This window comes from Octopus bimaculoides, chromosome 4 (genome assembly GCF_001194135.2).
Source record: "Octopus bimaculoides isolate UCB-OBI-ISO-001 chromosome 4, ASM119413v2, whole genome shotgun sequence".
Lineage (NCBI taxonomy): Eukaryota > Metazoa > Mollusca > Cephalopoda > Octopoda > Octopodidae > Octopus > Octopus bimaculoides.
In genome coordinates, this window is record NC_068984.1 from 24,895,279 (window position 1) to 24,910,185 (window position 14,907).

At 36.9% G+C, this 14,907-nt stretch overlaps 1 protein-coding gene across 1 annotated transcript in view; it reads right to left on the reverse strand.

The window, feature by feature from the left end:
* LOC106881119 (failed axon connections homolog) overlaps positions 1–9,159 on the reverse strand; it is a 16,682-nt gene extending 7,523 nt beyond the window's left edge. Inside the window, exons 1-2 of the mRNA XM_014931360.2 lie at positions 8,977–9,159; positions 2,957–3,083 (exon numbers count right to left, since the gene is read on the reverse strand). Coding sequence (XP_014786846.1) covers positions 2,957–3,083; positions 8,977–9,062 — 213 coding nt within the window. The 5' untranslated portion in view covers positions 9,063–9,159. The remainder of the gene's footprint in view (positions 1–2,956; positions 3,084–8,976) is intronic.
* Between the last annotated feature and the right edge of the window lie 5,748 nt (positions 9,160–14,907).

Genomic DNA, 14,907 nt, shown 5'->3' on the forward strand with positions numbered 1-14,907 from the left:
GTGTCTTTTATATGGCACTAGCAGCAGTAACATGCAAAACAAGACCCCTCAACTGACTGGAGAGTATTATTGAGCGACAGGAAAAGGTGCTTTGCAGTAGAGGCGAAACATAGCTACCACAGTTAAAGAGAGAGAGAGAGAGAGAGAGAGAGAGAGAGAGAGAGAGAGAGAGAGAGAGATGTATGATATCCTGAATAGGTTAGTCATTTTCTCATATACCAAGTGAAAAACTAATTGTTCAGAACCAGTTTTATCTTAACCAAATTTGGCTTTCATAAGTTTCTTTATGTTCTGCTTAAACTACTATCAAACATTGGCATTTGCGCGCGCGCACACACACACACACACACACATGCTTATATACAATAATGTATCTATGTTTGGATGTATTTATTTATATATATATATATATATATTCATATTAATAAATGTATATGATTATTTACATTCATATATATATATATATACATACTGTACTAGAAGTTAAACAAACAGTCTATGAGCCAACAAAGTATTTCACATTAACTAGAACAGAGCTGAATGAAGTAAGTAGGGATGTATGCTTCATGAAAATTCATTAGTAAAATGCACTGTAAAACTTAATGCAATACTAAAAGTAAAAATCTTGATTAAATTCACACCCTTTTATTTAACGTTTTAAAATTATTCAAATTAAAATTTTCTATCAAATTTTTTTGTTGATATGTGTTCCAAGCACCAGTTAAATAATAGTTTCAAACTTTGGTACAAGGCCAAAATGTTTGAGGAAGGGGATAAGTTGATTACATCGACCCTGCGAATGCTAAGCTGATACTTCTTTTATGGACCCTGAGAGGATGGAAACCAAAATCAACCCTGGCAGCATTTCAACTCGAATTGTAAAGTTGGATGAAATACCGCTATGTATTTTGCCTGGCATGCTAACTGAGACAAAGTTAGGGTATTTCAACAAAAATATGGTAACAAAAGAATTAAAATCACTAATTCTGATCTAAAAACGACAGAGAAAACAACCGTTCTGATAAGGTTTTTGGAAGGGTTGCTTTAATCCTTCTGATTAACTTTGTATCCTTATTTGGCTAACAATGCCGAGTGATTTTTTTAACCATGACAATGTCAACAAATTCCACTATGGTCATAATGAAATTTATTTCTGTTTTGCTATCCCTATGCTCATTAATCATAAACAATAATTATAATTTTATTTGTATAGTTATAATTATACAGATAATTAAATTGGGATCAGTTTTTAGTTTCCTAAAATATCCTTGCACATTTCTGAATTAAGAATTTCTTGTTCATCCATCTTTAACACTGACATTCAACACTGCCTGATATAAACCAATAAAATTCCTGATTTTTCAACATATTCTGTGTTAACTTCATGTCAGATACTTGTAAATGTTTTCATTATTTCCTATTCAGCAAATCTCTAAGCACATATGTTACTTCTCTTCTGGTAATTTTATTACACAAGAGAGGAAAATCTCTGAACAAGTCTTTCTGCTGATATATTGCAGCTGGTCAAAATAAACATACTGACATGCAACTTCTTGCCTCTGAATTGTTGATTGTGAAAGCAAAAAAGCAAGAAATTATTTATTTGATCTCAATGTATGCATGTACACGCATATATGTGATGTGATGTGTACAATATGTAGAGATATAAAGTATGTGGATGTGAATATGTGTATGCATATATATATATATATATATATATATATATATATATATATATACAAAAAAAAATGAGTAGTACTTGTATTTCAAAGGGCCAGTCTTGCTGCAATCTGTGTCATGCTGAATCTCCCTGAGAACTACATTAAGTGTGCACATGTCCGTGGAATGCTCAGCCGCATTCTATTGATTAGATCAACTGGAACACTCATTATCATAACCAACAGAATGCCAGTTATTTAGTTATGCACACATACACACACACACATATACTTTATATCTCTACTTACACATGTGTGAGTCTGTTTATATGTAAGTATGCATGTATGCTTGTCAACATGTATGTACATGTATTTGTAGGTCTGTTTGTATGAATCAGTGTGTATTAGAATTATAATTCAAATAGTATTACCATTTTCCTCCTACTTCTACTAATTGTCTGGTGTATAAGTATAAAAATTGTCCTATTCTGGTTGCTCCCAATTTTCTGTTTAATGTCAACAATTATTACTGTCTAACCCAAATGTATAATTTTTGTATGATTTATACATATTTTGGAGGTTGGGTTAAAATCACATTTCTTTCACCATGAAATCATCGTGTAAGCCTTGCCTGGGGGTGCAAGCATAGCTGTGTGGTTAAGAATTTTGATTACCAATCACATGGTTTTTGGTTCAGTACCATTGCACAGCACATTGGACAAGTGTCTTCTACTATAGTCCCTAGCTAACCAAAGCCTTGTGAGTGTATTTGGTGGACAGAAACTGAAAGAAGCCTCTTGTTTATGTATGTATCTGTGCATTTGTGTTTGTCCCCCCAGCATCATTTAACAACCAGTTTCATTTAGTTTACATCCCTGTGACTTAACAATTCAGCAAAGGAGACTGATAGAATAAATGCCAGGCTTAAAAAAAGATAAATACTATAGTCAACTTGTTTGACTGAAACCCTTCAAGGCAGTGCCCCAGCATGACCACAGTTCAATAACTGAAGCAAGTAAAAGATAGTCCCCTCCTTATCCCCAGCCACATAGCAGCCTGCTTGCTCACTGTTGCTTCATGCTCTTGCTTGATGAGGTTGGGGTCATCCTAGGCTGGTGGTCCCAGAGACATCATCATGCAGAGAGCCACCAGTGCTCTCCATCACTGCATAGAGCCATCAGTGTTCTCTATCGCTGGCAATCCCATGCCAGCCCCTTTGCATCCTCCAAGGTATAACAACATCAATTCATACTGTAATGAGTAACAATATCAAGGTAGTAATTAATAATAAATGTTACCTCATAAGGAATCTGACACAGTTTTAGGTAGGTCTCCAGCTTCAATCGGAATGGTGACAACTCTGGTGAGCCAAGACTTTTAAAGTGAACAATTACTTTATCTGGTTTAGAATGGAAAACCGGTTTCCTGAAAAGTTAAAGTAAAATTAAAAAATTTTAAAGTCAAGATGTCATATATGCAGTGGGAGGTGGTTTGTATATTTTGTTTCCCAACTTCTACACATGCATGTCACCCCCACCCCCCATTCATCCTCTTTCTCTTACGTTCATAAGCATATTTATGTGTGTTGAAAGTGGATATTATTTCGACACAAAGCAGCAGTGTGGCAAAATTAGTAGAGACTAGGACAGGACGCCTTATGGTAATTAGCTTCGTTTCTTTATGTTCTAAGTTCAAATCTTGCCTTGATCAATTTTATCCTTCTGAGGTCGATAAAATTAACAGCTATCCAAGTAGTGCAAGATTTTAATCAAGTAAAATCTGTAATCATTATCTTGAATAACATTTACCAATGAATTCATGACAATATTGTCTTCTTCGGTAACACAAGGACAATCATTGCACATATTAAGGAAACACATTTGTATCCTATCATTTCAAGTCACAACAACATACAATTAGAACTTTTAGAATCACTACAAATGCTAGCCCTCGCAATCATTAACGTTCTCTTCTAGCAATCTCATGCCCACAACATAACAAAGACTGCATCACAATGAATGGGCTTCTTAAAGGCAAGAAAATATTGTAGTTTCTCGAATTTATTAACTCTTTACACTGCTCGAGACCAGTGGTGGCTCGTATAAGCACTGCGGAACTGCAGCAACCTGTATTTCCACTCGATATTATCGATAACATTCAATATAATGAGTCCTTTTTTCCTTAAATTCTTTCTTTATACTTGTACATTATATAATTCCTTAAGCTTAATGTATGTAGCCATCCCCTAGTTTATGAAAAAAATACAAAAATCCTTGAATAGAACTGTGCGCTTCACAGTTCTAGCGACGTGGTGTTTGGCTGTTGTGCGCATGCTCACATATCCGAGATAGGAGGCTCTACGCTAGGGAAAGAGAGCACTGTCGTTCATGCAGTGCCAACCCTGGTGTACTGGTGAAAGGTAGTGTTTCTTTTTAACTCCGTGTATGCTGTGCTTAAAAACGTGTTTATATTCTTGAATGTGATAAAGTGTAGAATTAAATTATTATCCTGCCTCCAGCTACGGTGTTGCTGCAAGGATTTGATAAATAGGGCAGATCCCCCCCACCCTTATTTTGTGATTTGGGGGGCGATTTTTGAAAAACAAGTGGGAATTTGTGGTGGTGTTCAGTGAACAAATTAAACACACTATCCGGCAGTGGCTAAAACGCGAACCGATGAAGTTTATGTATAAATTTTCTTTTTATATGCTTGTTTCCTTTTACGCAATATTAAAACAATGGCTAAGAATTTTCTGAAGTAGCACCCCCAACTAATTTTATCTACGAGCCGCCGCTGCTCGAGACCCTCAATGAAATGTTTCTCCCAGGTCCTGAACGATGCTGCAACTGCTGAAGATGCGACATGACCACATCCGGGACAAAAGCATAGGACTGATTATCATAAAGCCAATCACCAACACTCTTAAACCCTTGGCCCACTGACATGCGATCTTTTCGCTCTTTCTTTTCTGCATCTACTACTGGGTGATCCTGACCTTCAGAGATGGTTCACTAACTCACTCGTCTTTTCTTCTCCTCTCAACGACCATATTGTGTCTGCACTAACAACTATTCCTAATTCGTGCTCAGAACATCAGCCTTCTGGAATGTCTTCCCTGTCCATGTTTTTCTAGTAGTCATCGACTTTTAGTCATTCAAGAGAAACATCGACTGCAAATAATTATAAATAAATAAAATAAACCAAAACTGTTCAGGAGTTTTCTCGAACATTGGTTCATTGTTGGAGGCATCGTTTTTGTTTTCATCTCAATTTGTAAGGTTGTTCTGGAAAGAACCATCCTTTGATGTTTCTATTTTTAACCGGTGTCACGATGTTAAGCACTCTGGAACATTTTGTGAAAATGCATGTCGATGTATTTGACCATAATCTAGAAGGAAGTGGCCCAGCATGGCCGCAGTCCAAAGACTGGAGCCAGTAAAAGAATAATGTTACTTTAGAAGACGGTTTGGCCTCAAGTAACATCGTTTAGTTTGTTGAAGTAGTGTAGCAAAATACTTCTTGTTAACTTATTGTGCACCAACATTTTCCTAATGTCTCTAGTGAGGTTGTCTTTGAGAACTTTTCAAGATGGAAAATGTAATGATAGGACTCGAGAAAATGCCTGAAGACTCTACCCCAACGATCCTCCCAGGTACAATGGGCAGAGATGGATGGATGGATGGCTACCAATTAACAACCAAATTTCTTGCTCAGCATACTTGAGCATGCAAATATAAACCTCGCTTTTAATGATTCAGTGTATCCCCAAGTGATGCGAACTGAGAAACAAAGATTTTGTACATCCTCTCATTTAAGATGCTTCTCTCAATGAAATGCAAATTATGCGCAAACATGACATCATGATGGTGATTTATGAGTTGGAAAATGAATATTTTTTCACTTAATTTGCTTCAAAATTTACAGTATTCAATTAATGACGGATTTAATAAATAATTAGACGACCAGCTCCTGGAACTGAACTAAACATTCCAAATAAACCTTAATGTAAACTAAATTCACATTACATTCTTTTAACTGTGCAATTAGCCTCTTTGTAATTAGAAATAGTCAAATATAATTATAATAAAACCTATTCAGCTATAATTATTCAGAGTTTGTGTCAGTAAGGTCCTCAATACCACGATAACTAACAAATAATAATAATTGTGGCAAGTAAGAAAATAATAATAATAATAATAATAATAATAATAATAATAATAATAATAATAATAATTGCAATAATAATAATATACAAAATAGGAAATCGTAATTGAATGACATTGTGGGGAGTCTCAACATACTTTACCTCCAAATGTTAACATATTATATCAATTTATGGGAAAATTAGTTTAATTTGCAGCAAAAAAGATCAGTTGTCGTCAGTAAATACAAAATACAAGAAAATAAAAGATATACAGTATAGCTATACATCTTGTAATTAACTCATGTCCTAAAGTAACCGAGTCAAAAGTATAAACGATCATTATAATAATTTGTTGTAGAAATCAGTGTCTATAATTAAATCATAAGAAAACATTACAATAATATGATTTGTTCTCATTTGAAATAGCTCTATCTTTTTTTTTTTTTTTCCTTCTTATCCATCCCTGCTTGTGAAGAATGGTTATATAGAATGATGGTGTGGGTTGCAATCTAATGGAACAATTACAAGGTAATGCGATCTTCTCAGTTTGCAATTAGATGGATCATCATTGGAAGTTAATTAATGGTTCTAGAGCCACATTGACGGGATTCGAACTGTCAATCTTTCGATCGTTGGCTCAGAACTCTTATCAACTCTGAAACACTATATTCACACAGTCGCATTCATCTGCTTTAAAACCGTGTTAAAATCGTCAACTGCTAGGCTGTTTGTTGATATTAAAGAGCAAATATTATATATTTTCCTTAATTTGTTGAGGAAAGGAAGATGTTTATTTTAGGGAAAGAAACAGATGGTACGAGTCTACGTCGGTGCATGGTGTGTGCGTGTGTGTGTGCGTGTGTGTGTGTGTGAGCGTGTGTTAAATAGATTTTGAAGAGGGGTGGAGCTAAAAAGTTAGATATTATAGTCACAGTAAAATGAATAAAACGGACGTTAAAAGGTGTGGATTTCCTGATGTTATGATGTGCGCGATCTACAAACCGAGGTAGATAGATCATCCAATAAATTGCAGTTTGAGAGTTTGTTATTAACCCTGCAAATAGTATATATTCAGTACTATTAATATGACTATATTAATATAACGATTAAGGCAGCGAGCTGGCAGAATTGTTACCACACTAGGCAAAATGCTTTGCGGCATTTCGTCTGTCTTTTTACAAGTCTGAGTTCAAATTTCACCAAGATCAACTTTGCCTTTCGTCCTTTCGGCATCGATAAAATAAGTACCAGTTGAGTACTGCAGTCGATGTAATCAGCTTACCCCTCTCCCCACCCCGAACTGTCTGGCTTTATGTCAAAATGTGAAACCAATGTTTATATATTTTGTGTTGCGGCATATTGCGTGAATCTTAAGAAAAAAAATCCTGTTTCTTTAATGCGATTTTAATGACGATAATAACATGGAATTTCTCGAAAACAAACCCGAAAGAAGTGAGATTCTCTGGGGAATTTCCCACAATAAAAAATATGGGCGGCTTCTTTATTTGTAGCTGGTAAGGATTAAGCGATTAAATGTTAGCGATAAGGAAAACAGCGAAGATATAAAAAATAAAGGTGTAAAGCCAATCTTAACTACGTTATAGGTCTCTTGGCAAATCATTGGACATCATGAATGTCCATGGGATTGCACCTAGAAAATTCCGTGTATATGAGAGAGAGAGAGAGAGTGATGTCTAAGTGGTACGCTCTCTCACACACACACTCACACATACATACAAAAAAGATGTATTTATGTATGTAAGTATACATGACAACACCCTCCCTCACTCACTCTCTTTCTCTCTCTCTCTCTCTCTCTCCCCATACACACGCGCGCACGCGCGCACGTCCATTTCATATAGACGTACATACATCTTACACTTCCTCCAGTCTTTCACTTTAAAACAAAAGTAAATAAATAATAAAAAAATATGGAAATTAACGAACAATCATATGGTCCCCATATGATCGAATTTTGACAGTTCTGAGGGGCATACCGAAACACTGTTCTATAACACAAAATATACAAGTATACGAAGTTTGAAAGTGTTTCGGTACCAAAAACACTACATAAAACATAAATGAAAAGCGGTGCCCGTCAATTCAGAAAGATTTTAAAATTACACCTGTAGACAGGGGCGGACTGAGCCATCGGTCAATCGGACACTGCCCGAGGGCCCGGAGCTCTGAGGGACCCACACACTACGTGTTATATCTACTGATATCAATGCTAAGGGGCCCGGTAAACAGTTATGCCCGAGAGCCCTTAATACTCTCAGTCCACCCCTGCCTGTAGGCATAAACTCTAATTTAATTGTTACTGATAACATTCAACAAACTGGAAGCCCTTGGACCTGGCTCAAGTGACGAAACATATAGTGCCTTGGTACAATGTTTCGTAATTTTTTTTTTCAGACGTTATGATGTAGTTTAAGGAAGATTTGGCTGCTATTTCCAGCATATCGAGATACCATTGTTGTCAGTGCTGCTCCTTATAGAGACAGTGGTGCAGCTTCCAATACGAGGTTTCCGATTAGTTAAAGTTATGTAACTTTAAATGCTTAAAACTTTTTATTATTAATTTCTAATAAAAATCAATGTGATTTTCGTCAACATGCAAAACTACTTTAATGTAGAAAATTTGAAAAAAAAACCTAGTGAAAATTTGAAATATTTCATGTGGTTGAAAGAAATTTAACAGGTTGACCTGGGGCTTAGCAATAACTAGTGATAATGAGAAGTAAGACACTCAAGGAACTCAGATAATTGTTATTTCCAGCATCGTGTTTTATCGTAAAATCGTACAATGAAAGACGATCGCGATTTTTATTCAAGAAAAAAATTGCGTCTTTCTGAAGCAGTTTTGGAAAAAATGCAGAATAAGAGAAAAGACAATGAAAGGAAAACAGAAATAGGAAACGGATACAAAATGTGACAAAAAATATAATAAAACAAATAAAGAAAATTTTAATTAACGCAAAACATAAAAATTTTAATATTTTTAAAATAAAAGGAAATAATTGAAAAAGAAAAAAAGAAAAAATAATTCAGAAGAATAACGCAAAAGAAGAACATACACACACGAGGAAGGAATGACAGCAAAATAGGAAGACAGCTTGAAAAATGATCAATGAAAAATGTTTTGTTTTTTTTTAAATATATCAGGATATTTACCTTCGGGTTAATTTATGATATAGAAGAACAAAAACTGAACCAACAAATGCGGTGAAGACGAAAATTGTACTAATCTCTACTGCCATGGGTGTAAAATTATTGTACGGAATAAAAATAAATCCAGCTATTACGATCTTAGTTTGACAATCTTTTATCCCTAAGTGGATAAGAAGAAAAATAAAATCTATATAAGTAGAAATTTCACCGCTAAATCTATAAATAGAAATTTCATTAACGCATATTTACTTCACAGTAAGAGGAGTGTCAACCAGCAGGGCAGCATGAAAAATGTATAAAAACTACAAAAAAATACAAAGGAAGGTTGATTCTGGTGACTAGTGTGAAAAGATTGAAGGCGTGTGATGTCCGCTGTGTGGAGGTCATACAGGAAACCAAGTATTTTCAAAGCGTGCTTAAACGAATAACATTATAGTTTCCACACCCTTTTCCCTCATATATTTCCTTGATATTTATTATTGCTCCAATCGGATCCAGAACATACCACATGAGGCGTGGTACTTACAAATGCCCGTTTTTTGTTTTGTTTTTGTTTTTCTCCAATTAAGAATTAAATAAACCACTCCTTTTCTTATGTTACCCGGAAATTAGGAAAATTGGTTTACTCGCAATTATTTCCAAACCAACTCACTCCCATAAAAATAAGATCACCGTTCACTTTTTAACAAGCTTTCACATAATATCCTTTTCTACTCTAGGCACAAGGCCGGAAATTTTTGGGGAGGGTACCAGTCGATCAGATCGACGCCAGTACGCAACTGGTACTTAATTTATCGACCCCGAAAGGATGAAAGGCAAAGTTGACTTCAGTGGAATTTGAAATCAGAACGCAAAGACAGACGAAATACCTGCTAAGCATTTCGCCCTGCGTGCTAACGTTTCTTATTTCTTTACTGCCCACAAGGGGCTACACACAGAGGGGACAAACAAGGACAGACAAACGGATTAAGTCGATTATATCGACCCCAGTGCGTAACTGGTACTTATTTAATCAACCCCGAAAAGATGTAAGGCAAAGTCGACCTCGGCGGAATTTGAACTCAGAACGTAGCGGCAGATGAAATACCACTAAGCATTTCGCCCGGTGTGCTAACGTTTCTGCCAGCTCGCACCTTAGCTTTCACATAATATCATGCACTTGCAACCCAAAGATCTCGCACCAGAAAAGCCCTACATAGTCGCCGAAACAAAAACATCGCAAATATTACTGAATGGAGACACTACAACATAGCCCCACATCCATCTCTCAACAGCTCCAAAAAACACTATCACTGAAGAAACACAATTCTATACCGTTGTACTCCTGAGCAAATCCTTACTGTGATCATTGTTATAATTTTTATGAAATCTGCCTGTCTGTAACAACTTCCTGTTTGATTTACAACTGCCCTTCTCTCTCACTCTCTCCCTTCCTATCTATCTATCTATCTATCTATCTATCTATCTATCTATGCACGTATGTATGTAACCCAGAACAACCTGTTACATAGCCGAGCCGTTGACGACTAAACTGACAAACCTACTTGATATGAAGGGTAGTTTTCGCAGGACAAAAAAAAAAATCAAAATTAAAGGGTGGGTGAACTTAAAGTCAACGGCCACCCAACAGCTGGGAGTGTAAAAACCCCTAGCTTTTGTTTAGATATCCTTTTAGGAGAAGGAAATTCCGAAATAATACCCGCCTCATTGTGAAGCCAGGTATCTTGATTCTGTTTGTTTCTGGACTACTTGGCTTTGTAGGTGAGAGTCTTCGCGATGTTGTTCAATCTGTTATTGATTTTATATTTCAGCCCAGGCATTGCTGATAGTCATTGCCTTTATCAAAGATAAAATAATATGTCAATGATGGTCATATTCATGTACGAGTTGGCAGTAATCGAACTGATTCATTGATAGTTCCATTTCAGTTCCTCTGAAGAATGTGTAGCGGTACTACTAAAGCAGCGCGGACCCGAAGGCGCAGTCGCGCGTCCGCGCTAGCTAGTCGTGAGTGGTCGATCCTAACCGTAACCCTATTCCTAACCCTATTCCTAACCCTAACCCTAACCCTAAACACGTATTCATTAGGGATAGGGTTAGGGTTAGGGATAGGGTTAGGGTTAGGGACAGGGTTAGGGTTAGGATCGACTACTCAAGACTAGCTAGCGCGGACGGGTCCGCGCTGCTTTAGTAGTACCCGTGTAGCTTCACAAAGACAAGCAGTGACAGCGTTCTATAACTATTTTGTTTTAAGAATGTTATACTCAGTCCGAATATGCTTGATGCACGTTCGAACTAGGGAACAAGCTAATCACTGTGTTTTGTTACGGAGAATATATCTCGCTTGTTGACAGATGGTGTGTGTACACCTAGATCAGCTCTTAGCGCCATCTACCTAGACTGTGACTGCTAGTATTTCGGAATAGTTATCTCCTTATCGGTCACAGACACTTGGTGGAAGACACAATGAGCTGAATTAAGAGATTACCTCTCTTATGCTCTTCCAGTCACCGTACGATGACTGGCAGCGCTTTACGGCGGCTCACCGTAAGTTAATTACGGAGAGTGAGCACTAAGCAGTGATAAGTGAAATTGCAATGTTATCATTCCGAATATATTTGACGCACGTTCGAACTGGGGAACAAGCTTATCACTGCGTTTTGTCACGGAGAATATATCTCACTTGTTGACAGATGGTGTGTGTACACCTTGATCAGCTTGCAGCGCCATCTACCTAGACTGTGAATGCTAGCAGACGACACAATGAGTTGAATTAAGAGATTACCTCTCTTATACTTTTCCAGTCACCACACGATGACTGGCAGCGCTATACGGCAGCTCACCGTAAGTAAATTACGGAGGGGGAACGCTAAGCAGTTTTATATCGAACTCTCAACCAATACACACACTCTTTCTCTCTCTCTCTTTCTTTCTCTCGCTCTCTCTCGCTCTGTCTTTATGTATGTATGTATGTTTTCTTCTAGTTTTAATTATTTGAAATCTTCCTGTAGGGAAGGAGCTGGTTTCTAACTAAGATACGAAGATCCGTCGTTAGAATGCAGAAAACAAAGACAAATTCACAATCTGAACTTGAGAAAAAGTTTGCATATTTTTACTGTTCCGCTTACAGATTATATTTGTAATTTGTAGGTCAGTTATTATCAGTATAAATGTGAATTCTGAATATAGAAACCGAGGTTTCGAAACAGTTGTCCTCTCCCTCTTTGATTTTCGAGGAGATATTCACATCAGCAAGGCAACTGACCTCTATGGCGGTATATGCTTTTTTTGTCTATCCCAAACAATATCCAGACGGTTATGATTGCATTTGGTAAAAGTTTTGAATGGAATATTCCACTAACATTCTTTGTATTGATGTTTTTGTATGCATTCATAACAGGGGATTCTCTATATTTATCCCAAGACAATCTTTTTTCGGATGGCATTGTTTATTGTTTTAGCGGCATCGTCGTGTCGCATTAGGAGGTAGTACTTTGATGCCAATTTTGAGCAGCTGCCAATCACGTGTGATGTCTTCCACGGAAATATGGCATAATTAATCAGAGTTTGGACGCCCTCCATCGCAAGGCTACTCAAACAGAACTGTCCGGGTTTTAATCAACAACTTTGCTCCAAGTGCTTCGTCCGAACTTTCAAGATCAGAACTGCAGATTTCAAGAATTACTTTCTTGCCTGTGTTTCGCTACAGGCATCAACCTGCAGAGGTTCAGTGTGGCATAAATCACATCGACCACACTATTTCGGCGGGACTGGTAATGGCTTTGGCAAATCTCGTATTGTTGAAAGAAGAAGCGCATAGCAGAAAATGGACACATGATGGTAATCGCAACGTTGTAAGTATCGTATCGATGTCGCAGCATTGAAATAATCGCTAACTTTCAGTATCATTTTACAGCTGAATTATAGTAACCTGCGACATCGTGCTTCATGTATGATATGGAAGGGGAAAAGGCCAATTTTGTAATATTTAAACACTAAGCTCATTGATTATAAATTTACATCCAATGCTGTATGGTATGTAATTTTACGTATTTCAATTCACTAGCCTTTGCCTGTGGGCGGAGAATAGTTACCAGATCTTTTGCGAATGGTGTCTGCGAAGCTGAGTCGTCTTATCCAGAGTGACATTAATCTCTCATGTTAACATCTCAAAATTCAGAACTACACACCAACTCTGTGTGTGTGTGTGTGTGTGTGTGTGTGATACCTTCAATAAGAATCTAAAACTTAGCCTGTTGTATCTTATGATCCAAATATCCTTATTACTTTTTCCAAACATGATTTCACTGTTTACAAAATATTTAAAATTACTTCAACTTAGAGAAAACAAGGACGATCTTATACTCTTGTTAGAGCGTCGAAATATATGTATTGCGGTATTTATTCTGGCACTTAACGCTCTGAGTTCAAATTCCACCGAGGTCAACTATGCCTTTCATCCCTCCAGTGTCGATAAAATATAGCAGCATTTAAAAACAAGGATTGAATTAATCGGCTAACCCCATCCCATTAAAATTGCTGTCCTTATGCTTAAAATAGAAGCAATTATTAACAAAGGTGTTTGTTTGGCAAAAATGGTAGAGTATCGTACTAGACGCTAAACAGAATCTAATTTCCGTTTTACATCTGTGGTTCAAATCTCGTCAGGATTAATTTTATCTTCCATTTCTTTGGATTGATAAAATAAATAAGATTTAGGAAGGGAGTTGGATCAATTTAATCCGTTACATAATCACTTCTTCATAAATCTTTGAGATTGTGATAATTAATAACATATACAAAAAGTTAAAATGGTGCACACAATAAAATACTGTTCTACGTTTGGGAAGGAGCAACTACTACCTATATACACATTCTAGATCGTACCCCCATAGAAGTCACCCAGGTGATTGACAAGTACTCGATTGGTACTTAAATAATTGCCAGGTCCTTCTCCGTGACAGTTCAATCTCTGGTCTACAGATATGCAATCTTTTCACTCTGCCTTTTCCATTGCTAGTTACAACAGAAGCTTCTGGACTTCACATCTATAATGTGTCCCCAACTGGTGAAGCACTATCTGTGATTCAAGAAAAACTAGTGACAGACATCCATCTAAAAGAACGCACTAGTATACCAATAAGAAATCTGATGAAAGTGTTGATCTTACGTGTAGAAACTACCTACTTCAGTATGGATACTGATATATATCGACAAGAAGAGGCTTTAGCTATGGGTTCGCCATTATCACTAATAATAGCCAATATATACATGAAATACTTTGAGAATTTGGCTTTAGGATCAACACCACTAAAACCAACTTTATGGCTGCGATATGTTGATGATACCTTTGTACTCTGGCCCCGTCAGGAAGATGTCCAATGGCTGTTAGATCATGTGAACTCAATAAAGCCATCCATACAGTTCACAATGGAAAAGGAAAAACACAATTAGCTAGCATTCCTGGACGTATTAATAACACGCACCAAGTATGGATTCAGGACATCCGTATACCGCAAGCCGACCTTCACTGGACGATACCACAACTTCAATTACCACCATCCATACAGTGTGAAGAGAGGGATTGCTCAGTGCCTAAAACATCGAGCAAAGAATATAAGTAGCGATCGTGATACCCACCACGAAGAAATGATCAAGCTAAGTAACAATCTATTAAGTAACAACTACCCCCAAAACATACTACCCACCCCAATTATGAAGAAAAGAGAGAATGAAACCGATAAACTGTCCACAGTCTGTCTACCCTATGTGAAAGGCTTCTCCGAAAAGATACAAAAGATATGCGGCCCATATGACATCAGGACAGTATTCAAGAGTAATACAACACTTCGCAAATATCTCCTTCGAGTAAAACCATCAATAGAAGAGAATATGACCAAAGACTGCGTGTACTCCATCCCATGCAGCTGTGGT